The sequence below is a fragment of the Tamandua tetradactyla genome, chromosome 20, assembly GCF_023851605.1.
Source record: "Tamandua tetradactyla isolate mTamTet1 chromosome 20, mTamTet1.pri, whole genome shotgun sequence".
In the NCBI taxonomy this organism is placed as follows: Eukaryota; Metazoa; Chordata; class Mammalia; order Pilosa; family Myrmecophagidae; genus Tamandua; species Tamandua tetradactyla.
The window spans coordinates 6,743,867-6,771,296 of NC_135346.1; the positions used below are offsets into that span (position 1 = coordinate 6,743,867).

Consider the following 27,430-nt stretch of genomic DNA (forward strand, 5'->3'; position numbering starts at 1 on the left):
TACTATGATGATAAGGCTGAGAACCGAATAGTTACCTCTTCCGTCTACAGTGATTCCTACTCCACTACTACAAAGGCCGTGGAATTCAGCTGTTTAATGAAAACAGAGAAATTAAAGATGCTAAATTACACCTGTTCCACACACAAGTTTCTGAGATAACTCCTAAACTTCTAATAGGAAGAATTATGTGCATTCATTTCTAAAATAAGAAAAGGACCATTTTCTAGCACACAATTACCATGAGAATCCAAAAATTGTAGGTAAATACAAAAAAGTAAATAAAAATCACCTGTAGTCACCGCCCTGAATACTATTACCATGTTGATAAATATCCCAATTCCTTTCTCCATACGGAAACTTCATAAAATCAAACCAAACGTTATTATAGAATTGCATTGTAACTTCCTTTCTTCTTACAATAAATAAAATAGTAACAGTCAACACTTATATAGTACGGATTAACACATGCGTGGCCCTGGTCTTGTATTCTATTTAATCCTTGCAATGCCACACTTGAGATACTATCATTTCCCCCATTTTATGGCTGTAGGAATTGGAGCAGAGAGAAGTGAGTGACTTCCCTGGGCCCGTTAGTGGCTCACAAGTGGGGGAGCAGAAAACCATAAGACCGTGTTGGCTCACCTAGTGTCTTTTCATAGCTAGATGGATAGACCACTTTTACTCAACCACTCTCCTACTGATGGAAATTAGAGGTTTTCTCAACTTTTAGAAACTAAAATAAATAACATGAAGTTCATTGGCATCACTAAGATGCTCTCTTGGAAGTAAAACTGCTCAAAATTTATGCTCCTTTCAAGACTTTTGATAACCCACCCCTCTCTCTAAATGACCAATTTGCCGTCCATCAGAGGGATGAATGAGCGCCATTTTGGTGCATCTTTTCCATCACTGGGAAAAGTCAATCCTCTTTACCAATTTGATAATCAAAAATGGCATCTTGTTTTTGAAATTTTAGGGAGATCGGGCATCTTTTTTATACAGTAATCTACTATTTGCATTTGTACTTTTTGAAATCCTGTTTGTGTACTTTGTACTTTTCTCTATAGAGGATTTCAACTTTATTGGTTAATGTAAATTCCTTATAAATTAAGGAATGATATATGAAAATATTTTTCCAATGTACTTGTTTATTCTTTGACATCTGCTTTGAGAGTCCTTAACCATTACAAAATAACATTTATATATTCCATATGAAAGTTATTTATTTTAAAGTGTAATGTAGGACTTCACTTCATATTTTGCCCAATAGATATCAACAATATTCATTCCATAGTTCATTTTTTTCCTGATTTAAAATGGAGTCTTTATCATATCCTATGTTCTCATGTATATTCAGGTCTACTTCTAGATTCGTTCCATCAGTTCACTGATCTTTTTATCTAGTTCTGTACTTGTTTTATAATATGCACAATTCAGTTTAATATATTTCAAGACAAGACTCCCTTCATTACCCTTCTTTTTTAAAAAGGCTATACTCAGTAATTCTTAAAGATAATTTTCTTCATTTTGTCAAGTTTCAACCAGATCATTGAGAATTTTTAACTGAACTGCAAGTCATTTCCTTTGCCTGCAATGCCTGTCTTCCATCTTCATCCTGGGAAGTCCCTATTGGGTTTTCAGGACCAAGCTACACCTGCCCCCTCTGTGAAGTCTTCCCCAGGCAACAAATTGCTCCCTCCTTTGGGCTCTTACAGTTCTTTGCTTATGTCTCTTTTAAGGCATTAATCATATTAAATTGCCATTTACAGGTTTGCTGCCTATACCCCAATATTTCCCAACTCTAAGGGAAAAAAAAACCAAGTTGTGTTTATTTTTGATTGCCTGCTGTATTCACACATATTTAATAAGGTTTAGTGAATAGGTGAGTACACAAGAGTCACTCTTATGGACCTGAGCCTGCAAACAGTGAGAGAGAACAAGAGACCAGCCAGTGTCGAGACCCAGACAGACAGACAAGCAGGCTCTTTCTGCATTTATAATCTTGAAAAGTGCTAACTAAATTTTATGCGATTTCTCTTCCCAATGACATCACAGATCAAGGAACCGGAGGCTAATGTCTTCAAGTAAAATATCTTTTGTAAGTCTCAAAATTCTATTAGTAGATAGATGTTTCGATTCTCCGTGTGCTCTCTGCCCAGGAGTGACAGGTGAATCCACACTCATCCTGTGCCTCACGCACTTTTCCAGAACTGGATTTCTTCCCTCCAGCTGAAAACTAGGGCTGAAGCCCATGTCACATCTAGCTACGCTTTTCTGAGCTGCACGCGGAGCGGGCCTGCAGGGGGGCTACCTGAGCTCTTCGCCGGGCACGGCTGGCAGGGCTCCCCAAAGCCGTAGTCTGGGTCGGCGCAGCAGCACTCGGACTTGGTCACGGCCCCGGGGAAGGGACGGACACACGCCCCCTTCTTGATTCCACCATAGCACGTGCTGCGCATGTGGGTATCTAAAGGAGGCAGGAAACAAGGATTTCAGAGACAGAAAGAGCTCAGAACTGAAGGCTTTCTTTTCATTTCAGCAACCTGCGAGACTTCTGCAGAAGCTCCTGGAGGGAAGCTGCTATTTTTCTTTTCTTTTTTTCTTATCATTAGTCCAGAATGATGCTTGGAGAACAAGCATTGGTTGAATCGGGGAAATCATGAAGGCCTACCTACAACTAATTTGTTTTCTCCGAGAAGTAAGTGTTATATACTAAGTATCTATTACCCACTTATCCTCATAGGCCTTTCATTGAACTGAGTAGAGTTATAAACAGCACTCTGAGCTGTAATCATGGGCTACCTAGTCTCAAAATGATACTTATTATTATTTCTATTTTAGAACTCCTCAAGAACCGTGAAGTTAAACTGCCCTGAGTGACACTGCTTGGCAGGGAGATTCCTCTCTCCAGATGGCTGAGTCACAGCCTATCTTTTCAACGCCCAGAGCACTGATCAGTGAGTGCCTGAATTCTAGGCTCCCAGGAAATTCAGCTCTAAAAATAAAAGCAATTGCTATGTCTCCGGGGCATTGTGCTAGTTGCTTTTATCCTCACTTTATACATGAGAAAATGAGGCTCAGAAAGATTTCACAAAGCAGCTCAAAGGTCTAAAGCTGTTCAGAGCCTGGGATGGGATTCAGGCTCAGGTTACGTGCCCCACATGGCTCTTTCCACTGTGTCATGCTAAGTCCCAAAGAAGCATAACCTTAGTTCTCTGGCCCTAAATCCTGGTGCGAAATGCTGCGAATGCATGAGACAGTGAATGGTGAACTAGAACATCTCAGACCGTCATAAAGGCAGAGAAGCAGTTTAACCTCTGACCAACATACTGACATGATAACTCCATTAAAAAGACAACCCCTATTACGAAATATCTACAATTATTCAAAACTTGTTAGAAACTATTTTATCTGACTGTTGTACAAAGTGCATCATCTAATGATTATGACCTAGGGGTGTTTCTTATGAAAAGAATGAAATTCATGGTTGCATTTAAACCGGATGGATGTACACCCAAGTGGGATGGGACCGCCCTGGGTGCGGGCCACGAGCTTTACTGTGGCGATGTGTCGCCCCTTCCCTCGCCCGCTGTGGCTGATGCTGGCGAGCCGACTGAGCCACACATCGGGGAGCACTTGATGCAAAGGTGAATGTGCATAAATGCAACACAGCTGGTGGTTCCTAAGAGGATTTTTGAGAGCGTTTAGGGCGATACCTGTTACCTCAAGAGGTATCACAAAAATGGTCAAGGTCATTTGCGCTTTATAAATACATGATATGTTCAATTTTTTTCAAAGCACGTAGATAAAAAGTCTGTGGAAATGTGGGACATTTGGCCAGCCAAAATAAACCAGAAACACAGAACAACAATGGTGTGGTCACCTCTAGAAAATGCTGTAAGAAAACAGGGGCCTAGATTATAGGCTTTTAGAGCAGACACATTAAGTCCAGAGTGGTGATTATTATTTCTGGAAGTTGAGAGATTGTTTCATATATATAACCTGATATTTAGACATAAGAATAAAGCTGAACAGGTTGGGGTTAAAGTAATTCAGAGCATAGGAGTAAGGAAGACAAAGTCTATATTTTAGAAGCACACGTACTCTTTGAGGCCAATGGAAGAAAGGTTTATTTCGTCGGGAACTGAAATTTTCTGTAGGGCATAATCTAATTCAACCTATCTGTATAGCTCATTTGAACAGCTGAAACACAGGAAGCACAGAATAAGAAAGAGGTCCTTTAATCCTGTATAGATTATTGTAATGCCTGGGAACACCCCAGATTATATTAAGCAGATAATCAAAAAGTATTGGCAAAGTTTCCTGAGGGAGGGGAGAAAGAACATAGAACTATTAAACCTTACCATCAGGGAATCCCCTGATACTGTGTCAAACTTTAGGGACACCCAAATCAATAGGCCATGCCCTTGATCATAAGCTTACTCTTGTGAAGCTTATGTAAGTAGCATAGAAGCTTAGACTACCTATAGGCATGCCTAAGAGTTGCTTCGGGAGAACCTCTGCTGTTGTTCAGATGTGGCCTCAGTCTCTCTAAGCCCTACTCTGCAAGTGAAATCATTGCCCTACCCCCTACGTGGGACAAGATATCCCGGGGTGAAAGTCTCCCTGGAGACGTGGGAGAGGACTCCCTGCCATGAATCCAGACCTCACACTGTGGGATTAACAATTCCATCCTGACCAAAAGGGGGAAAAGAAGTGTAATTAATAAAGTACCAGTGGCAGAGAGAGTTCAAATAGAGTTGAGAGGCTACTCTGGAGGTCACTCTTATGCAAGCTTCAGTTAGACATTGCTACCCATCATAACTTGCCAACCCCCAACCAGGACCATTCCAGCCAATCCTCAAGAACACCTAGGGCAATTTATAAGATTCCACAAGGGTTCCAGGCCCTAGAGTAACTTGCCAGAAACCTACAACCTCCAGTTGGGTCCGTGGTCCAGATAAGTCCTGAAACCTAGCCCAGCCTCTCCAGAACATCAGATAGTTCCATCTCCCTACCCCATATTGGTGACAAACCCTTCCAATATGAGAAATTTAGAATGGCCACAGCCCAGACAACTCTAAAGAGAGGGATGGAAAGATCAAAGGAGATGGTAGAGTTATACAATGAAGCAAATGAATACAAATGCTGAATCATTAAATTGGTATCTCTCTTAGTCTCCAGTATTTTAGAGCAGCAAGAAAAACCTAAAATTGTGGAATTGTAACCCATGTCAAACTCTGAAATTTCACTTTACAACTAATTGTGGTGCTGTACTTTGAAATGTATTGCTTTTCTGTATATATGTTATTTTTCACAAAAAAAGGAAAAAAGTCGATTGTGATAATAAAAAAATATTTAAGCCCTCTAGCCTCCTATATTCTGGAGCAGCTAGAAGGAAAAATATGAGAGGATCATGTAGTAGCCCATGACAAACTCTGGTATCAGTCCTGTAACTACTTATTGAAGTATGCTTTGAAAACTATTGTTTTTTTAATTTCTTTGCTGTGTATATATGTTATACTATACAATAAAAAAAGTGAAAAAATAAATAAAGATGATGGCAGGCGGTGCAAAGGTGGTAGAATTCTCGCCCAGCATGTGGGATGCCTGGGTTCAGTTCTCAGCCCATGTACTTCCCAAACAAACAAGCAAAAACAAACAAATGAAAAACCAAACTGAAAAAGAAAAAAATCAACAAATGGTGCTGCAGTAAGGGGATACTCACATGGAAAAAGAATGAAATGTGCCCCCTACCATTCAGCATACAAAAAACAAACAAATAAACAAAAAACACCTAGGGCAATATGTAAGAGTCTACAAAGGTTCCATGCACTAGAGTCACTTTCCAGACACCTACAACCTCCAGATGGGTTCCTGGTCCAGATAAGTCCTGAAACCTAGAGGGCCCAGCCTCTCCAGAACATCAGATATTTCCATCTTCCTACCTCATATTATTGACAGCTCCTTCCAACATTAAAAAATTAGAATGGCCATAGCCCAAATACCCCTAAAGAGCAGGTAAGAAAGATCAAAGGTGATGGTGGAGTTAGAGAGAGAAGTTAGGATTTAACAAAAGAATATGAATGCTGAATCATTAAATTGATATCTCTTTTGGTCTTCAGTATCTCAGAGCAGCTAGAAGTAAAAACCTGAAATTGTGGAATTGTAACCCATGTCAAACTCTGAAGTCTGTTCTACAACTAATTGTTGTGCTGTTATTTGAAATGTTTTGCTTTTATGTATATATGTCATTTTTCACACAAAAAAAAAGATGGAAAAAAGTCAATTACGATGATAAAAAAAAGTATTTATTCCTTCTAGGCTCGAATATCCTGGAGCAGCTAGAAGGGAAAATCTGAGAGGATGGTATGACAAACTCTGGATCTGTCCTGTAACTACTTGTTGAAGGTGCTTTGAAAACTATAGCTTTTTTCTTTCTTTGCTTTGTATATATGTTATATTAGACAATAAAAAGTAAAAAAAAAAAAAGTCTGTGGAATTCACTGGAAGTGAGACAGCTTACATACTCGTTTGGGATCCAGGTTAACTGGCACCCAATATCAGAAGTTCCAGGAAAAAGAAAGCAGCATAACCTCTATGCGGGTTTTGGGGACATGAATTTTCCCAGGTTCAGAGGCCCAGGGGGTGTCTTGAGTACATTACTTAACCTCTTCCTCGTTCATTAAATGAGGATGATGATTCCTATGCCACGGAGCTCACATGATAAACAAGAGAGTGATAACTAAACAGTATGCACAGGACAAGAGAACACTCAGTAAAAGATAAAAAAAAAGAAAAATCAGTCATGGCCTTACTTTCCTCCTCTATCTTTACGGATGACAGTCAAGCTTTTCCTGATCAAGGGCATCAGAGTGGGGCTGTAGCTCAGACAGTCTTATCTTAACGCCGTGAAGGCTCTGCTCACGAGCCTAAGAGGTGCCAATGCCACAGCACAGCAGAACTTGCCCTCACAAATAATATTTAGGGACTGATCCTAAATATTAAGCCGAATCCTTTTCATGTTTTATCAAACTTTGTCATCTCTTTGCTTTTTTAAAAATTGGGATTCTTTTTTAGTACGTCCTCAGGTAGTTAGCAGATTCTGCATACCGTTGGTAAAATATGAAGAGATGCAAAGTGCTAGTTGTATTGATTTCTCATTCCTTTAGTATCAGTTCTTCTATACTGCTTTACGCAAAAACTCCCTGATTATGCCCTATACGTGATGCCACTAACCCAATTCAATAAAACAATAGCTACCTTATTGAGCAGCTGCTATGTGCCACGCACAGATTTATTTTTTAATTACAAATTTGTAGGTTTGTAGTAAAATCATGCAGAGAACAGAGTTCCCATATAATCCCTTCACATATGCCATTTTCCTGTACTCTGCATTAGTCTGGGAACTGTGTTACCATTGCTAAAACAAAAGTATTATAATTATATAGCTATAGTCCACGTAGTTGCATGGTACGGTACTGTGGCTTTTTAAAAAAATTTTATTCTAATAACATATTTACAACCTAAAACTTCCCCCTTTTAACCACATTCAAATATAAAATTCTGTGGCGATTCTATTCACAATATTTTGCTACCATCACTACCATCAATTACCCCAATTTTTCCATCAGCCCAAACAGGAACACTGTCCCAATTAAGCTTTAACTCCCATTTCCTACCCCATTCCCGTCCCCTAGTAACCACAATTCTGGTTTCTGACTCTACGAATTTGCTTATTCTAACGGCTTCACATCGCTGAGTTCATGCAATACTTGACCTTTCATGTTTGGCTTATTTTTCTCAACATGATAAAAATCTCCCCTCTGTCCCTAACTGTCAGCTGCTTCTCTGCCTGCAGGGCAAGTCCTGGGAGCGGAGCCAGAGAAGAGCGTCCCCACTCACTCTTACAGCTCCACGTGTCCACGTGCCCAGCACACCCGAGAGGCTGTCCTGCTCCCTTGGGACAAGGCCAGGGACCTATGAGGGTAGGACCCACAGGCCAGGGACCCACGGGGGGAGGGGCCCACAGGCCAGGGACCCACGGGGGGAGGGGCCCACAGGCCAGGGACCCACGGGGGGAGGGGCCCACAGGCCAGGGACCCACGGGGGGAGGGGCCCACAGGCCAGGGACCCACGGGGGGAGGGGCCCACAGGCCAGGGACCCACGGGGGGAGGGACCCACAGGCCAGGGACCCACGGGGGGAGGGGCCCACAGGTCAGGGACCCACGGGGGGAGGGAGCCACAGGGACAGGGACCCACGGGGGGAGGGACCCACAGGCCAGGGACCCAAGGGGGGAGGGAGCCACAGGGACAGGGACCCACGGGGGGAGGGACCCACCGGCCAGGGACCCACGGGGGGAGGGACCCACAGGTCAGGGACCCACGGGGGGAGGGACCCACGGGGGGAGGGACCCACAGGCCAGGGACCCAAGGGGGGAGGGAGCCACAGGGACAGGGACCCACGGGGGGAGGGACCCACAGGTCAGGGACCCACGGGGGGAGGGAGCCACAGGGACAGGGACCCACGGGGGGAGGGACCCACAGGCCAGGGACCTATGAGGGTAAGGACCCACAGGCCAGGGACCCAAGGGGGGAGGGACCCACAGACCAGGGACCCACGGGGGGAGGGACCCACAGGTCAGGGACCCACGGGGGGAGGGAGCCACAGGGACAGGGACCCACGGGGGGAGGGACCCACAGGCCAGGGACCCACGGGGGGAGGGACCCACAGGCCAGGGACCCACGGGGGGAGGGACCCACAGGCCAGGGACCCACGGGGGGAGGGACCCACAGGCCAGGGACCCACGGGGGGAGGGACCCACAGGCCAGGGACCCACGGGGGGAGGAACCCACAGGCCAGGGACCCACGGGGGGAGGGACCCACAGGCCAGGGACCCAAGGGGGGAGGGACCCACAGGGATAGGGACCCACGGGGGGAGGGAGCTTTTGCTTAAAGCAAAAGAAAAAAGGTAGAGGCTTTTGCTTAAAGCCTCTGTGGGGACTGCACCGTTTCCTACACCACCACCTTGGTCAACTGGAAGTCTAGGTTTATCACTTAACCTGTTACTAGCTTTTAATCCTCAAAACTGAAGAGGAAAGGAAGCACTGAGTGATTACATAGCCATCCCAAAGCCGGAGAGCTAGGGATCTGCAGAACTGGGATAAAAGAGATCAATCTTCTTGCTGACAGAAGTGCCCAGCAGTGTTCAAGAAGATGCTGAAATTCAGGCTACCTCGTTTTATTGTGCTTTGCAGCTAACACGTTTTTTACAAATTGAAGGTCTGGGGAAACACTGTGCAAAGTAAGTCTATTGGTGCCATTGTCTCAGCAGCGAGTGCTCACTTCGAGTCTGTATGTCACATTTTGGTAATCCTCGCAATGTTTTGGACTTTCTCATAATTATATCTATGGCAGTGATCTTTGATGATGCTATTGTAATTGTCTGGGGCATCACAAACTGCACCCACATAAGACAGCAAACTTAATTGATGTGTGTGTTCTGACTGCACCACCCACCAGCAGTTCTCCTTTTCTCTCCCCTTCCTAGGGCCTCCCTATTCCCTGAGACACAACAATACTGAAATTAGGCCAATTGATAACGTTAATGATGGCTTCCGAGCGTTCAAAGGAAAAGTCGCACATCTCTTACTTTAAATCAAAAGCTAGAGATGATTAAGTTTCGTGAGGAAGGCATGACAAAAGCCAAGACAGGCTAAAAACTAGGCTTCTTGTGCCAAAAGTCAGCCAAGTTGTGAATGCAAAGGAAAAGTTCTTGAAAGAAATTAAAGTGCTACCCTACCCCAGCGAATACAAAATGATAAGAAAGTGAAACAGTGTTAGAAAAGATATGGAGAAAGTTTTACTGGTCTGGATGGAAGATGAAACCAGCCACAACATTCCTTTATGCCAAAGCCTGATCCAGCACAAGGCCCTAAGGCTCTTCAATTTTAGAAGGCCGAGAGAGGTAAGGAATTTGCAGAAGAAAAGTCTGAAGCTAGAGGAGGTTGGTTCATGAGGTGTAAGGGAGGTAGTCATCTCCACAATGTAAACGCACAAGGTGAAACACCAACAGCTGATGAAGAAGCCGCATCATATTATCCAGAAAATCTAGCTAAGACAACCGAAGAAGGTGGCTACACCAAACAACAAATCTTCAAGGGAGACGAGACAGCCTTCCACTGGAAGAAGACGCTAGTCAATGCATGGCTCCAAGCTTCAAAGGACAGGTAGATTCTCCTGCTAGGGACTAAAGCAGCAGGTGTCTTTGACTTGAAGCTAATGCTCACTCAACATTCATAAAACCCTAGGGCCCTTAAAATTATGCTACGTCTACTCTGCCTGTGCTAAATAAATGGAAAAACAAAGCTTGGATAACAGAACATAAGTTTACAACATGGTTTACAGAATATTACACAAGCCCAACATGGAGACTACTGCTCCGAAAAAGAGATTCCTTTCAAAATACCACTGTACACTGACAATGTACCGGGTCACTCAGGATCTCCTATGGAGATGCACAATGAGACGAAGGTAGTTTTCCTGCCTGCTGATACAACGCCCATTCTGCAGCTTATGGATCAAGGAATCATTTTGACTTTCAAGTCTTCTTTTGGAAGAAAAGCACTTCTTAGGGCTATATAGCTGCCATAGATGGTGATTCCTCGAATGGATCTAGGCAAAACAATTGAAAACCTTCTGGAAAGGTTTCCCCATTCCATATGCCATTGAGAACATTCATGGGAGGAGGTAAAAACATCAACATCAACAGGAGTTTGGAAGACGTTGATTCCAGCCCTCATGGATGATTTTGAGGGGTTCAGAGGCAGTAGAAATAAGCAAGGGAATTAGAAGTGGAGCCTTAAGATGTGACTGTATTGTTGCAGTCTCATGATTTAACCTTAATCGATGAGGAATTGCTTCTTGTGATGAGGAAAGAGTGCGCTTTTATTCAGATGGAATCTACTCCTGGTGAAGAGCTGTGAATGCTATTGAAATGACAACAAAGGATTTAGAATCTTGCAGAAATATAGTTTATAAAGCATGTTGTGAAAGAATGGATTCCAATTTTGAAAGAAGTTCTGTTGTGGGTAAACTAACATTAAATAGCATCACATGTTATGGAGAAATCTTTTCACGAAAGGAAGAGTCACGGACGCGACACACTTCAGTGCCGTCATATTTTAAGAAATGGCCGCAGCCAGCCCACCCTTCAGTCACCCCCAGCCAGAACAGTCACCCGCCAGTGGTATCACGGAGAGACCCTCCATTGCCAAAAGGATTATGACTCACTGAGGGCTTGCATGGTGATTAGCACTTTTAAGCGATAAGGCATTTTAAAATCAATGTATACATATTGTTTTTGAGACACAATGCTGTGGCACACTTACCAGGCTACAGTACAGTGTAAACATAACTTTTATATGTACTGGAAAACCAAAAAAAGTGGTGTAACTTCCTTTACTGTGTTTAAATGTGAATCTGCAGTATCTCCAAGGAATGCCTGTATTCTAAAGCTAATGTGACAGGTGCTACAAAGGAGCTTTAAGAAGAAATCCTATTGCACTCGATAGCAAATGCCAAGCGGAATTTTCACACATCATCTCAAAAGAAGTGGAGATAGGAAAATTGGTTTTGTGACTCTTAAACCTCTCCCTAACATTGAGGATATAAAAAGTTCAAGAGAGCGCTGATGGAGAGGCTTTTTTTCTTTTTTTGAGGAACATATATTTTGGGGCAAGACCTGGTGATGAGCTGGGGGTACTTCCCTCCTCCCCTCAGGTCAGGAGAGAAGGGGCTCACAGGGAGTGTGTGGGGAGCTCTGCACCCACCCTGTCTGGGGCACATGGAAGCCAAGGGACAAAGGTGGGAGGCGAGTCTGGGAGCGGCCTCTATTCACACCATGGAACGGGGGACAGGGCCGTGTGTCCTATGGGCTCCGTGGGACATGATGAGCCCTGGTCCGGAGAAGAGCGCTGAGAGGGGTGGAGAGACACCATCCGAGAGAGTCTAGATGACCAACTGCGGAAAGAGCGGCTGGGTGGGCAAAGGCTGGCAGTGACATAGCTCACGGGGGTCACAGGAGCTTCTGTGAAGAAGGCGTCAAACCACCCACAAGGAACGAATCCGAGAGTCCCAGAATCTCGAAGCCAGGTAGGACAGGATCAGTACTGTAAGAGCATCCCCATCCCTAACCTCTCCTCTTCCAGGAGCTCGGCGGGCTCAGAAATCTCCTCACTGGGAAAGGCCTGAGCTGGGGACAGATACGTTTTTGCTTAAAATCAAGTTCAGAATACTGATTATTCTGGGGTACTAGACACCCTAATTCTAAGCTGAGACAGTTTTTGCTATATGAAGTGGTCATAAAACATTTCATTATCTAAAGATATTTAGTAAAATTATGGGATGGCCTGAGATTTCTTCTTTACTTAGTAGATGCGCAGCCCCCGTCGAATAAATCTTAAAGGACCGGGGGAGACACATAAAGTTGCCCTTTGTTTTATACCCTGACTATAAGTCATGCTTCCTCAACACATTATAGTAATAGCTAAATTTTCCAAAAATTAAAAACACATTTCAATACCTAGGGAAGCAAAAAACCCAAAACAAAAGAGCAAATGAACGAGTACAGAATAAATCTACAATTAAAGTGCTAATATCAACAATAATTCCCAATAGTGATTTATTTATAACTTCATTAATGGCCTTCAAAAGCTTTACCAAAGGAAAAAGACACACAGAAAACACATCTAGCACATTACAGAACGAACAATACATAACTTTTACACACACAACAGATGGCGTTTTATTTAAAAAATTTTCACACATTCACAAAAAGCAGGAGAAAACGTTCATCCAACAATTTCTAATTTTTCCACATCTGAACAAGAGAATGAATGTTTGTGCTTGAAACTAGATTTCTCACAACTATTCATATGTTGGTTGCTTAAAAGAAAAATACCTCCTCCCTCCACGACTGTCTTTGCATTCACTGTAGATATCAGCAGAATCACTGAAGTAAAGGAAAAAGCAATTACGTATATTAAAGCAAATGCAAGTATTTTAGTTCTGCAAGCAGGAAGACGCTGCCTTCTTCTAGCTGGCGTATTTGAAACGTGCCTGAGCAGACTGCTGACAGCTTGATGGGCTGACATAAATCCTACACTGGATAGAGCAGATGAACTTGAGTGAACAGATTATTTTCACCTGGCTTTTTTTTTTTTTCCCCTTTGGGCTCCAAATGTTTTGGTTCTCAAGTGTAAGATCACAGCTATCAGCTGCGCCTGAGAAGGAATTTCATTTCTCTAAAATACACTTTTCAATCAATAATTATGTCTGCATTTTCCTGTATAAAACTGTGGTGCCCAGCAGGCACTCCACCCTAAAGGTCTCAGAGAGAAGTGCTGCAGAGAGAAAAGGGCATTAGATGTGTTTTCCCACTCTCTATGATACCGCTGTCATCAGGAGCGATTGTCAATGACATTTCTGTTGTGCTTGATTCTTTAAAACTGATGCACGGTAATGCTGTTTGATTTTAATTGAGTCAATCTGACAAAAGTATCTAGGAGGAATTGCGAATGACTTAGAATAAAACATACATTCTCTCTCGTCTTCTTCATGTGCTCCTACAGTCAGTGGTACAATGATGAAGAATATCTATTTTAAAACATTGCAAGCTTTTAATAAACGTTTATGTTCCAGGGCATAAGCTATTGACGCTCCAAATTCTGTTCGGGGGAAGACAAGTGTTGACTTACACCTCTGATCTCCTTTTTTGTGTGTCTTACTTATTATTAATTCCAAAATCTAAAGGCACTGCCTTTAGAAACTCAGTGATCGAATACAATCAAGGAGGCTGGTTGAAGAAAATGTTTCCTTCTCCAACAGTTTTGACTTGCATCTCCTCCGAGCCCGCTGCAAGAGCGGCCCAGGCTCTCTGTCTGTTTTTAAGGGAGCATTGGTACACGGGGGCCACGGCAGGGCACTCACTCACCCACACACACCCGGCCGTCCACGCCCACTGCCAGGCCGGGGGGGCAGTCGCACTGGAAGGACCCTTCGCTGTTGATGCAGCGCCCGTTCATGCAGATGCCAGGGGTCTGGCATTCGTCCACATCTGCCCAGAGGGGAGAAAGAAGCCAGGGCTGTTAAGGTGGAAATTTCTCTTTGACCTGGCCATGGGGATTCCAGCTCTACACCACCGGCCTTTCCTATCTAACTTCATGATTGGCAAAAGAATACGCAGATGCAATGACAAATTTTTTATCTAAACGCAACCTTTTCAGCCACACTTGCAGGAAGACTGACTAACAGGAAGTTGCCTTGTCGTACCGGTCAAGGGGGAAAAAAAACCTCACCAACGCCTATTTCATTATGGGTTATTTGATAATCCTATTTACCATGAAATAATGGCTTATTTGAATTAGCTAAGTAAAAGGAATTAATTGTTAAAACACTAAAGCAGACTTCTATAATTATTCTTAAGTTTAATGCACAAAAAATACAGGTGGGCGCTGTTTGAGATTAATTTGATCGGTTTACAATAAAATAATTTGGGGTACTACTTCTAATTTTTAATCCACCTGCATTTGCCAATGAAAGCCAACATTAAGTGGTGTCTGCAAAAGAGGAAACGGAGTTCACAACAGAGTGCTGACACATCAGGAAGAAAATCTCAAGATTTCCTGATCACACTTGCAATAAGAAAATTAATAAACATTAAATTATTAAGAAAACAGAAACCCGTGAGATCTAGGTCACTTTAGAAGCTTGCTTTTAAAGAAACGCTGAAATAAAGTCACACACTGAAACATAATGCTAATCTCATATCCTGTGTTCAATCCAAGTTAGCTAACCTTGAGCTGACATTCCAGTTCGACCAGCAAAGCTACAGTATTTCTATTTAATCCTGTACTCTCTTTTCCTGGAAAGTCAAGAGGCTATTTCTTATTGAGAAACATGAGAATTGGTCTCAATTTTCTCTCTCCACCGTCAGTGGAAATTCACTGAAATTGTAGAGATTGCTTCTGAGACTTATTTGGTATTCTGTTAAGTTTGTGCCATTGAAGACAGAAAGCATTCATTGAGTTAATATATAAAATGAGAAAACTGAAAAAAAAACCAACTTGCTTCTCAGCAAGAACTGCAAAATATATTCCATTTTACTTAATTTCAACTGCGAGTATAAACATAGGTTCATTTATTCCTAAGAGTCAAATCTACTGCTTACTAAAGTTATGCCTAGACCGTGATCTTCAAAATAGCTTTACATATAAAATAATTGATACAAATATTTAGATTATTTCTTCACCAAGCCAATGTAAAGTTTTCAGATAATACCAATACAGTTTCTAGAGATCAATGGATTAGTCTTATAGAAAATATTTAATTCTAGATCAGTAATGAATAATAGTAGAAAAACCTAGTTCTGATAAGATTTAACACATAAAAATTAAGACCTTTCAGGATTTTTTTTCCCCTCTTTTTTATTCGGGCAAGGAGCAGAGAGAAATCAATTCCAGTGTCTTCCCCAAGGCCTGCCAACACCACTCTGTCATCCCTTAATCTTTCCTAGTCCATTATTATTTTGTGCACAGGTATTTTTGCACCTATACTCTAATGCGTCTAAGAAACATTAAACACCTGCCTTACTAAATTAGCAGGAGAGTGAATAATATGACACTCCTCACAAAGAAACTGAAGTGATTCTTGCATGATTCATTTAAATAGAAAAGACGGTTTCAATCATAGTAACTGCCCTATATCAAAGCCACACATACCAGTACAGTAACGCCCATTTGGAGCCAAGACAAATCCTGGTTTGCAGATGCACTTGAAGCTGCCATCTTCATTAATGCACATCCCATTTAAACACATGTTGGTTGTTGTACATTCATCATGATCTGCAAGAAGGGGAGAGAGAGAGAGACGTAGACCACTGGCTCTGCGAGGACCAGCTCCCTCTCCTTCCACCAACAATCCCCAGTCAACTCCTACTATGCAAATGAGTCCTGTACTCAAGGATTGTTTAAAACGATGAATGAATGTCAACTGAGTCAGACAAACTAGTGTGAAGAATGAGGACCACTTTTAGCACAAGGAACATGTAAGAGAATAAATAACTATTGTGCTGAGCTGCTATTAAAACCACAGAATCCAGAGTGTTTCATTTTGAATACTGCCTGGGTGTCGCTTTTGTTACTGAGAATAAAGCAATGACAAACCATATCACAAGTGAAATGAGCTAGCATGTTGTCCGTGGACGACATGTTGCTGTGTGCGTACAATATTTCTGTGAGTTGTTGGTAACTTTGGCTCTGCTGAGACATCTCCAGGACCACAAATTTAGATTATCACATACGCCAAACATTTTAATACCCACCCCCAACCCTACAGGGGTAAAGATCGTTTCTATTTTGTCGGTGTTATAACCTCAACATCTAAAATACAAGCAGGTATCAAATGATTGTCTGGACGTACGAAAAGTAACTGTTACTTATTAATAAACATATACCGCACAGAAACAGTAAATTCTTCATCGTTATAACATTTTTTAAAGTCTACCTTTTCCTTTAATAATCTAATGTTAAATGCATTTATATTTTACCCACGGAAGTCACTGGAAGAGCTCTCACATATGTGATGTGCGCGCTCTCATGGAAATAGTATATATGGTTCTAAATAAAAATGCATATCCTTTAAAAATCCTCTGCAAGGGAGGAGGCAATTTCCATACCAACACAGTTTTTTCCATCTGTGGTTAATTCAAAGCCGGCGTTGCAAATGCACTGGAAACTTCCATCTGTGTTCACGCATCGGCCGTTTTTACAGAGAACCCCATTCTGGATGCACTCGTCGATATCTGGGCAGATGAAAAATGGCCGGGCATTACTCTTTTTACAAATACACATAGAAGGAGTAAGACGATAAATGTAAATGTAAACGTCCACATTGTTTTTACACGTCATATCCAAGCTCATGTTGCCTCTTCAGCAAAATTTCAGTCTCTCACTAGCTAGTTTCTTTCTGTAGCTGTAGGCAATTTTACAGCCCTGACTTAGAGCAGCTGGAAAGGGAAAGAAAGAGCAAAATGAAATAGGATGTGTAATGAGCTAAGAGAGGGGTGGGTGATGGGGCTGGAAGGGCTGGTGCAGCTGTTATTGACGTAGTGGCTGAAGACCTTAAAAGGCAGCGCAAGGCGTCTACACCATTTGTGGTTAAGAGTAACAGGATGGAAATGACTGAAGAAAGTTGATTCAAGCAGCTACCCGCGGATGAATGGGAAACAAACATAAGAAGAAGCGTCACCGGCTCCCAGGACTCTGAGATGAGGGAGCAGTGAGGCAGAGGGTGTGGACGGCAGCGCAGGCATGACTGGGGGTCAGACCCGGTGTGGTGCAAAGGAAACGGTAGCTGAAAATGACTATAAACCTTAGCCTGGTTAATGAGACAACAGTAACGCCCGATACCACCTGGGAAAGAATGCTGGTATCCAGGGAAAGAAGAGAACCCGAATTTTTGTGAAGCCTGATACTATGTTGCCTAGGTTATCGACACAAACAGTCTTTAGGCTTAGAGGCAGCGCCTTTTAGGGTAGTAGACGCTTTAGAATAATGTAACAGCATTTGTTGCATTCCACGTGCTACTTTACTGAATTTGCTTTTAACTTCAATAACCTCGGCCATTTTGTTCCGTGGAACCTTCTCACATGTGAGAGCAAACAGCCTTACCGATGCACGCCTGCTTGGTTGGGGTCCTCTGAAATCCGGCATGGCATTTACAGTAATAGGATCCAGGTGTGTTGACACAATCTCCATTAGTGCAGGGATTTGATGTACATTCATCAACATCTGTGAGCAGCAAAAGAAACCATTATGGACTTCAGTCCATTTGTAGACATGCTTGTTTAAAGTACATTTAGCCCTCCCAGATTTGAGAGAAGGCCAGGCAATGCTTAATAATCTAAATAGGAGAATGATTTGTAAATGAATGAGAATTTCTACATACAGAGGTTAGTCTAGGGATTTACAAAAAATTTTTATATACATATATATTGTCTATGGGAAATTATAAGGGAATTTACTTTAATCAAGACATAATTTTCCAATTTGAGTATTGGATGATGATTAAAACCTGACTCTGAAAGACAGGCATGAGTTCTAATAAGCTGAGATAGTTATTATCTACAGGAATTTGGGCAATAGCCTTCTAAGACTTAGTACAGCATCTGAAGAAAATTTAAGGTTTTGATGATACATATATGTTCGCATGACATGTGGTCACTGCTATTAGTTTTAAAGAAAAAATAAACAGATTATGGAATTTCTTTGCCATTACTTTCTTTTGTGAACATAACTACAAATGCAAAATTTTGAGGCTTTGATGATATTTTGTAGTAACACACACAGGGTGGGGTAGAAAATGGAAATCAATTAAAACAAAGCCTGTTCATTTCAGTAGTTTCAGGTTTCTTCAAGATCTTAAAATTGGCACGGGTAGGTTTTACACAAAAGCAAGTTTTGTGAAAACACCAGTTCTGATCTTAAATGCAAGAAAAGTCAAAGCTTTTCATTCAAATCCTCCTAAGGTTTGATTATATGTGACCCCAGTACAGAATTCAGGGGCTGCAAAACCAGACTGAACAATCTGGACTGGTCAAATCCCGGCGATGGGCCACTCAACGTGTCAGAAGTTCGTCTTCTCTCAGCAATGCCTGCTAAATGGTAATTTGAAGGCTGGCAAATTAAAAACTTGGCCAGCTGGTGGGATATAATGACTTGCCATTATATATACGTATAAGCCATTAACATATACAGTTGCAGCTAAATTGGAGAGGCACAACAATAAAATCAGTTCACAGGTTTCCCATTTTAATAAACAGATTTCTCCTTCCACAGATGTTCTGAAAGGGGGAACTGCGCTCCATCAGGCTCACCAACCTCATTTATACAAACATGAAGGCTGAAGGCAATTAAAGCCTCTCTGGTAAAAGTGGGGGTGGGGGTGGGGAAGGGACTCAGAATAAAATGAAAACAACAAAGAATAACAGGATTAAATGCTTTCTTAATCCATCTGAGGATCGCTTTAGCCCATTAAGACACACTTACATTTAGACTTTTGGTTGATAGCATCAATCCTATTGAGCCAGAGGAATGAAGCAAAATGAGGAAAGAGAGAATGTAGCCTGTTAGCAAGCATACAGGGTGGAATCACAAAAGATCCCCTTTAGTTTGCAGCATTGAAGGTCACTTAGTTCTCTGCAGGTACCTCATATTGAAACATAATTGCAAATGCATTGAAGCTGCACAGACAGAAGCTTGCATGTGAAGCTTTGTTCCAGGGAAGCACATGGAAGCCACCCAGTTGGCAAGTAAGGTCTCCCGGGAAGCCAGGTTGCTCCTGGGGACCTACCTCTCCCCTCCAGAAGCTGATCCAGGGGCCCCTCGTTGCCATGACAACCCTGCCAGCTGTTCTGCCATTAGAGCACTGATTCGGTCTGTCTCCTTACCATCTCCCCCCGGCCCCACCCCGCCCCGCTCCACTCTCAGGGGCCTCACTGAGGGTCCAGTGGCAGACATAGCCTGTGTAACTGTTCATCTATTTATTTCTTCTTTGGAAGTGAAAACCAAAAGCTATGACTTTACAAATCCATATGACTTTAAAATCTCCAGTAATTATTTCGTGTCCCCCCCAGCCCCAGGATTATTGTAAGATTTTTAAGTACTCTTTTAACTAATCACAAACGATCACTGCCATATTCTGAAATGTAAGTTTTTTTGCCTCTTTATTGTGAGATCCTTATTTTGCCTTGTTTAGAGGAGCAAGAGTACCCCAAAATTTCTGTCTGTGTACTCCCCAGGTCTTCACTGGGGACTGAGTAATTTTAAAGTAAAGTTTGTGGAACTTTATATTCTTTTATAGTTTTATATTCTGAAAATCAATGAAAGCAGCCCAAAATGCTGATTATCAGAATGGTTAAGCTCTCAAATACTAATGGGATAAGGAATATTTGCCCTTGAAAAACAGTTCATATTCCAGTTTAGAAAAGACTTTTTAATTTGTGAGGGTTCTAAGAATACCTGTGGCTCAACTAAAACAGCAATCACCTTCTTCTAAGTTAAATACTGTGAATGAGCCCATATCATTGTCAACAGCAGTGTGACTTATACAGAAGCTAGGAGAGGCACAATCTCATTTTAGAGTAGATATCTCAGGAAAAGGAGAGAAAATGACATGAGTCAAAGTAACTTTTCCAGGCCTCAGGGGTCATTCTCATGACAGTGAAATAGAAGTCAATTCTTTTTCTCTTGTCTATGGTCTTTTTAATACAGTTATTGTCTTCCAGTTATATTGCCTCATCAGGTACATAATAAAAGCTCCAAACTGCAATGGCAGTTTGTTATTCCTTACTGCTACAACTAAGGTATCTATCACTATAATTTAAAACACTGATTTATATCCTCTCAGTCTTTTCTGATATCGCAACCTGTTTATGAGATCAAACTGATTAAAAGCTGACATTAGAAAGAGAAGAGGATTACAATATTTTTAAGAAAACACATTTTTCTGAAAATGTGTCCCAATACTAAGCTGTGTCCCTATAAATTAGAGTTAACAACATAACCTGCTAGGATTTTAAATTTGTGTGGCTGTATTATCAGACCAATCTAGAATGAACTATTTGTAACAGAGTTTGGGTGAAATGCAGAAGTTTGAGATTCATAGTAACATAATAACTGTGCAGATATGCAATCCCAACATGACATTAAATGGAATTTACATAAACAGTGACGGTGTCCCTTTTTAACTGGGTTCTATGAAAACTTAGGCACCAATTGTTTAAGAATCCATTGCATCTAGACGGTACAAACTATGTCTCACCCTTCAGAGAACTGAGAAAACCTTCCTTCACATCATTTCTGCAGGGCTTACCTTCTCTAGCAGACCCCTGCTAGGGAATCTGGGGAGCAGCATGGCTGCAGGAAGGAGCTTTGAGCCTCAGAGATGGTTCATTTTTATACCAATGGTGGGTAAATATCCTTCCTCAGAGTACAGGCAATGCATGAGCTAAAAGAAAGTGTTTTGCCACTTAAGCTAGCATCGAGTAGCGCCAGCTAAGCCAGGGTGTTGCGTACAGTTATGCACTGCGTAAACTTAATTACACTACTCACGTGAATGCCAACCTACATAGGTCTGTCCTGTGCAGAACCTGTGCAACTGTACCTACAAACCTGGAGCTAAGCCTGATTTAATCACCCTGATCTTGTAGCTCTGTACATAGTTTACACAATTATGGTTTTTTCCAAAATTTACTGTATTTGGTTCACATTTCCTTTTCTTCCCTTTTATTAGAGATGTGGGTTTGCAGAACATTCATGCATAAAATACAGGATTAAAAAATACCACCCCACGTGAACACCTTGCACTGGTGTGGAACATTTGTAACAGCTGACGAGAGCACATTTTATAACTGTACTATTAACACAGGCCCATGGGTTAGCTTAGGTTCACTGTGTGGTACAGGCTCACGGATTCCACGTTTTCTTTTATAATCATGTTACCCAGAGATTTCTTCAGTTCAGTTTGTCAAAATTATGATAGTCTCTCTCTGTACATGATCTCTTGTCTCTTCTGTACAACAGAAGACCTAACCCCAAATCTGGCATATAGAGTTAGGCTGTTATTCAACATATAGATGATCATTTTCTAAATATGATGAATAAATAAAAGAAAAGTAGCCTCAGAATGGCTGAAATCTCATCATCCCCAAAATCACTCTCAAAAGCTCATCAAAGCCCTTCTGATTACCAATCTGACACTTCTGTCCTCATTGTCATCACATGCCAGTTTCCGAGAGCCTCTGGTGTGGGAAATGGTACACAGAGGGGTCATGCCTCACCAGTGGGAAATAATGATTCCTAGGGGAGGGGCTGTGCCCGTCCCACCTAACAAATATTAAAAGACCAGAAAGGAACAAACTGTCTCTAAGTAACACAAATGTATCTCAGAACAAAGCTCAAGAATATTTATAGAATACAAAAATAGACAGTACTAAACAAGATAAAATTTATAGTCAGATCCAATCAAAGGTTACCAGGCATGCAAAATAAAAAAGGCAGAAAACTATGATACATACTGAAAAGACAAATCAAACAACTGAACCCATCCCAGGACTGACATAGATATTAGAGTTAGCAGACAGAGACACTGAAACAATTATTATAATTGTATTCCATATATTACAATTATATAGAAAAGCTAGAGAAAAGATGGAAAACATTAGCAACATGGGAAATATAAAAAATACCCAAGTGAACTTCTAAAGATGAAAACTGCAATGTTTCAGATGAGAAATACACAGGATGGCATTAACACATTAGATATTATATAAAAATTACATAAGAAATACAAGAAAAGATTAGTGAACTTGAAAACAAAGTATTAAAAACAACCCAAAATGAAACAGACAGAAGAGAGTTTACAAACAAGAGCATCAGTGAACTGTGAGACAACTTCAAACAAACTATTATGTATAATTAGAGTTATTTAAAGAGAGGAAAGAGAGGGGGACTGAAAAACTATTGAAAAGATAACAGTAGAAAAATCTCCAAATATGGCAAAACCTATAAGCCCTCAGATCCAGGAGGCTCCACAAATTCCCATTGCAAGAGGCATGAAGAAAACTACATCAAGACACATCATAATCAAAATGTTTAACCAGTGTTCCAGAGAAATTCTCAAAAATACCCAGAGTAAAAAAAATCATATCATCTAAAGAGAGCAAAGTAAAGTATGACAGCAGAATTCTGTCTGAAGCAATGTAAGGAAGAACACAGTGGGAAAATATTTTTAAAGTACTGAAAGGAAAGTAAGCTGTCAACCTACAAATCTACAAAAAAACGGGGGAAATACAGACTACTTGAGATATACAAAAGCTGAAAGAATTCAGGAAAAATGGTAACAGATGGAAACATACCTCTACACAAAGAAATGAATAAGCAGCAGAATTAGTACCTATAAGGGTAAATATATGATCCTTTCTTATTATCTATGCTCTTTGTGAATGTTTGATGATAACATCAAATTTGAAGTCAACAAAGGAGATACCACGTGATATAAAAATAGTTAATTAATCCAAAAATGATAGAAAAAGAGGAAAAAGAATATAGATGAGATGGGGAAAAATAAAATGAGTATGATAAATTTAAACCTAACTATATCAATACCCATATTAAAAGTAAATTGCCTAAATACCCCAATTAAAAGGCAGATTGTCAGACTGGATTAAAAAGCAACACCTCACAATCTGCTGCTTACAGGAAGCACACCTTAAACATAAAGACACAATAAGGTCAAAAAGAAAAGGATGAGAAATGTTTTACTGTGTGGCCACAAATCAAAAGAAGCTAGAGTGATAACACTGATATCAGACAAAGCAGATTTCAGATCAAGTAATATTACAAGGGATAAAGAAAGTCATTTCAAAATAAAGGAAACGTACATATTTATGCCTCAACACACATGAAGGAGTAACATACAAATGCACACTTACAGTTGGGGATTTCAGTACCCATCTCTCAATGATTGATGGCAGTAGAAAATCAGTGAGGATACAGAAGAATTGCACAACACTATCAACTTACTTGCACTATTTGCCATCTGTAGAGCACCCCGCTCCACAACAGAAGATAAAACAACATTCTTTTTCAAGTCGATGTGGAATATTTACCAAGACAGACCACATTCTGAACTTAGGTCTTAATAAATGTACAATCATTCCGGCAATACAGATTATGTTCTCTGACCATAACAGATGAAATTAGAAATTAGTAACAGAAAAATATCTGGAAAATCCCCCAACACTTGCAAACTAAATAACACACTTTCAAATCACTCACGGGTTAAAAAAAAAAGAAAAAAAAAAAAGAAAAAGATTTAGAAATGAAGGAAAATTAAAATGCAACGTATCAACATTTGTAGGAAGTAGCCAAAGCAGTACTTATGGGAAAATTTATAGCTCTATAGGTCTATATTAGCAAACAATGGTCTCTACTCAATGGCCTCACTTCTACCCTAAGAAATCAGGCAAATAAAAAAAGAACAATGAAACTCAAAGTAAGTAAAACAAAGAAAATAATAAGGATTAGAGTGGAAATCAATGAAATAGAAAAAAGAGAGAGAGAGAGAATGAAACTTAGAAGCTCTGGGAAGAGCATTAAAATTGATAAACCTTTGATGGGGGGATAAAGAGAGAGAAGTCTAAATTAACAATACTGGGTGTGACATTACTACAGATACGATCAATATAAAATGGACAACAGGGGAATATTATGAACAACTTTATGCCAGTAAATTCAACAACTTAGGCAAAATGCACAATTCTTTTAAAGACATAAATCACCAAAGCCCACTTATGAAACAGATAACCTGAACAGCCCTATACATATCTTAAAAATTGAAATTGTACTTGAAACCTTCCCAGAAGACAACTTCCAGGTCCAGATGGCTTCACTGGTGAATTCTACCCAATTTTTAAGGCAGAAGTAATATGAATTCTATACAAACTCTCCCAGAAATTTGAAATGGTAGGAATAATTTCTAACTCATTTTGTGAGGCCAGTATTAAGTCCAAAAGCAGAAAAAAACATTACAAGTTTTCTTTTCTACATTCAGATGCAAAAGTTCTAAACAAGATTTTAGCTAATGAAATCCACCAACATATGAAACAGATACTACATCATTAACAAGATAGTTTTCTCCAGGCATGCAAATAATTAACCATATTAACATACTAATGAACAAAAATGCAAATCTCAATAGAAGCAGAAAAAGCATCTGACAGAATCTAACATACATTCTGGATAAAATGTTTCAGCAGATTCAGAATATAAGAAAACTTCCTTAATCTGATAAAAGCATCTTCAGAAAATCTACAGCTAACATCACACTTAAACGTAAAACACTGAGTGTGTTCTCCATTAGATAAAAGACAAGACACAGATATCTACTGCTTCTGTCCAACAGGCTTCTGGGACTTTTAACCAGTGAAAAAAGGCAAGGAAGAAAGAGAAGATATTTATATTTGAAAGGAAGAGATAAAATTGTTGGAAACTGAAAAAAAGAAATACAATACCATTTAGGGTAACATAAAAAATATGAAAAATTTATTATAATGTGACAAAAAACATGAAGGACCCATACACTGAAAGCTACAAAACATTTCTGAGTGAAAGAAAAGAACATCGAAAGCATGAACCACTAAACAACAAATGGAACCTCAAAGTTTAAAAATTCTGTTCTCACAGAGATATGCTAAGAGATGAAAAGACAAGCCAGAGTGTGAGAAAATACTTGCAAATTATACATTTGATAAAGAACTTGTATTCAGAATATATAAAGAACCCTCAAAACTCCACAGTAAGAAAACAGTCCAATAAAGAATGGACAAGGATGGCAAAGAACCGCGTGAAGAATGGAAGACATCTTTTAACAGTGACTCTTCGAGAAAGGGAATTAAAACCACTATGAGAAACCACTGCACACCTATCAAAATTGCAAAAATTTAAAAACTTGACCTTACCAAGTGTTGGCAAGGATGTGATAGAACTGAAGTGGAAATGTAAAATAGTACAACCATTTGGAACCCATTTTAGTAGTTTCTTAAATAGTTAAGTATACTCCTGCCATATGGTCCTGCCACTCAACTCCTAGGCATTTTTTGCCCAAGAGGAAGAAAGTGCCCATGGTAAGACTTCTACATGAATCTCATAGCATCTTTATTATTAGAAACAATCCAAATGCCTGTCAATCAGGGAATGCATTATAGACCTACAATGGAATTCTACTCAGTCACAAAAAGAAAGAAATTATTATACATACTACAACATGGATGTGTCTCAAAATAATTATGCTGACTGGAATAAGTCAGACAAAAAGAGTACATACAGTATGACATCATTTCTATAAAATCCTAGGATACGCAAATTGATGTATCATGATCGAAAGCAGAGCTGGGCTGCATGGGAGAAGGGATTGGGGGCAGAGAAGAGGAGGGTGAGGATGGAGGGATTACAGAAGGCAAGAGGGTGCTCTGGAGCTGAAGGGCAGGTTATCATCTGGATTTAGTCATGATTCACTAGCGTACACACAAAGCAAAACCGATCACATTCGTGCACTTTAAATACACACAATTTATTGTATGTCAGTTAAATTCAATAAAGCTGTTTTACCAGTTTTTGCACTGTTCCAACTGCAATTAACTTAAAGAACAATCTGGCCCTGTCTTTCCCTGCAGGACTCACCAGTGCCTTCAATGTAAGGCAGAGCCTCTAAGGCCCTTTGTGACACTTCTCAGCTTACCTCTCCAGCTTTATTTCCCTGCATGTTTTCAGAAATAATTGCTTAGAATCTCTTTATTCTCTAACAGATGTTGCATGAGGTGGAAATGCTTAAGGAAATATCCAAGGAGTGGCATCTGGGGACCAAAACTCCACTTGGAAACACCCAGGCTCTTGGCGAAGTTGGCCTTTACCAGCCCTGGGTCCCAAGCTGGGAGAATTACCTGCAGCTTTAACTGGTGCCTACAGACAACGGGGCACACCTTAGAGTTAGGACCAATATCTTGAAGATTTCAAACAAAGCAAGCATGGTTGGGGAGCCTAAACAGAACGTACAGCTGTAGCTTCCTTTCAAAATTTTTAGCATGCCACAGGGACGGGGCTCTTTGCCTCTCGAATGGTTCAGAGCTCAGGACTGGAAGAAGACAGAGTTACTTACTGACTTTTCAAAGTTGCAGGGGGACCCTGACTCCACCCAGATGCTCAAGTGACCCCTAACTACTGCAGACCCAGCTGCTTGCTTAGATGTCCCTAGCGGCCCCCTCCTCCCATCCTGCCCTCACTGCACAGGGCATGGTCTACGAGTGATGATCAACAAACGCCGAATTAGGGGAGTCAGAACTTCTCAGCCTAAATGTCTTCTGCATTTCACACAAATTTCTTACAGACGAACTTCTGGAGTATGATCTAGAAGAAGGCTGGACCTCTCTATAGCAGCGGTTCTCAAAGTATGGTCTGTAGATCCTGGAGGCCACAGAGACCACACTAGCGGGAAGTAGGGAGGAGCAAAACTATTTTCATAAAACCTTTTTCTTAATAAAATTGAGATGTTATTTGCCTTTTAAACCATAATTTGCACTGATGGTACAAAAGCAATGGCAGTGATTTAGTACAAATTAAGTAAGCGACACCAACCTGTCCCAGCAGTCATCAGATTCTTCACTACTTACAGTATACTTTAAAAATGCAATTTTCACTTAATAGTATCGTTGATGACTCAGTTAAGATTATTAATTAAATTAAATCTTGATTTGTGAGTACACATTTTAAAAATATTTCTGTGACGAATTTAGCATTGCACATTGCTGTTGAATG

General features: G+C 40.7%; 1 protein-coding gene across 1 annotated transcript in view; it reads right to left on the bottom strand.

Annotated features, from left to right (window-relative positions):
• FBN2 (fibrillin 2) overlaps window positions 1-27,430 on the bottom strand; it is a 260,472-nt gene that overhangs the window by 92,502 nt on the left and 140,540 nt on the right. Inside the window, exons 12-17 of the mRNA XM_077138319.1 lie at window positions 17,729-17,848; window positions 16,735-16,860; window positions 15,779-15,901; window positions 13,993-14,115; window positions 2,312-2,464; window positions 36-89 (exon numbers count right to left, since the gene is read on the bottom strand). Of these exons, the coding sequence (XP_076994434.1) occupies window positions 36-89; window positions 2,312-2,464; window positions 13,993-14,115; window positions 15,779-15,901; window positions 16,735-16,860; window positions 17,729-17,848 (699 nt within the window). The remainder of the gene's footprint in view (window positions 1-35; window positions 90-2,311; window positions 2,465-13,992; window positions 14,116-15,778; window positions 15,902-16,734; window positions 16,861-17,728; window positions 17,849-27,430) is intronic.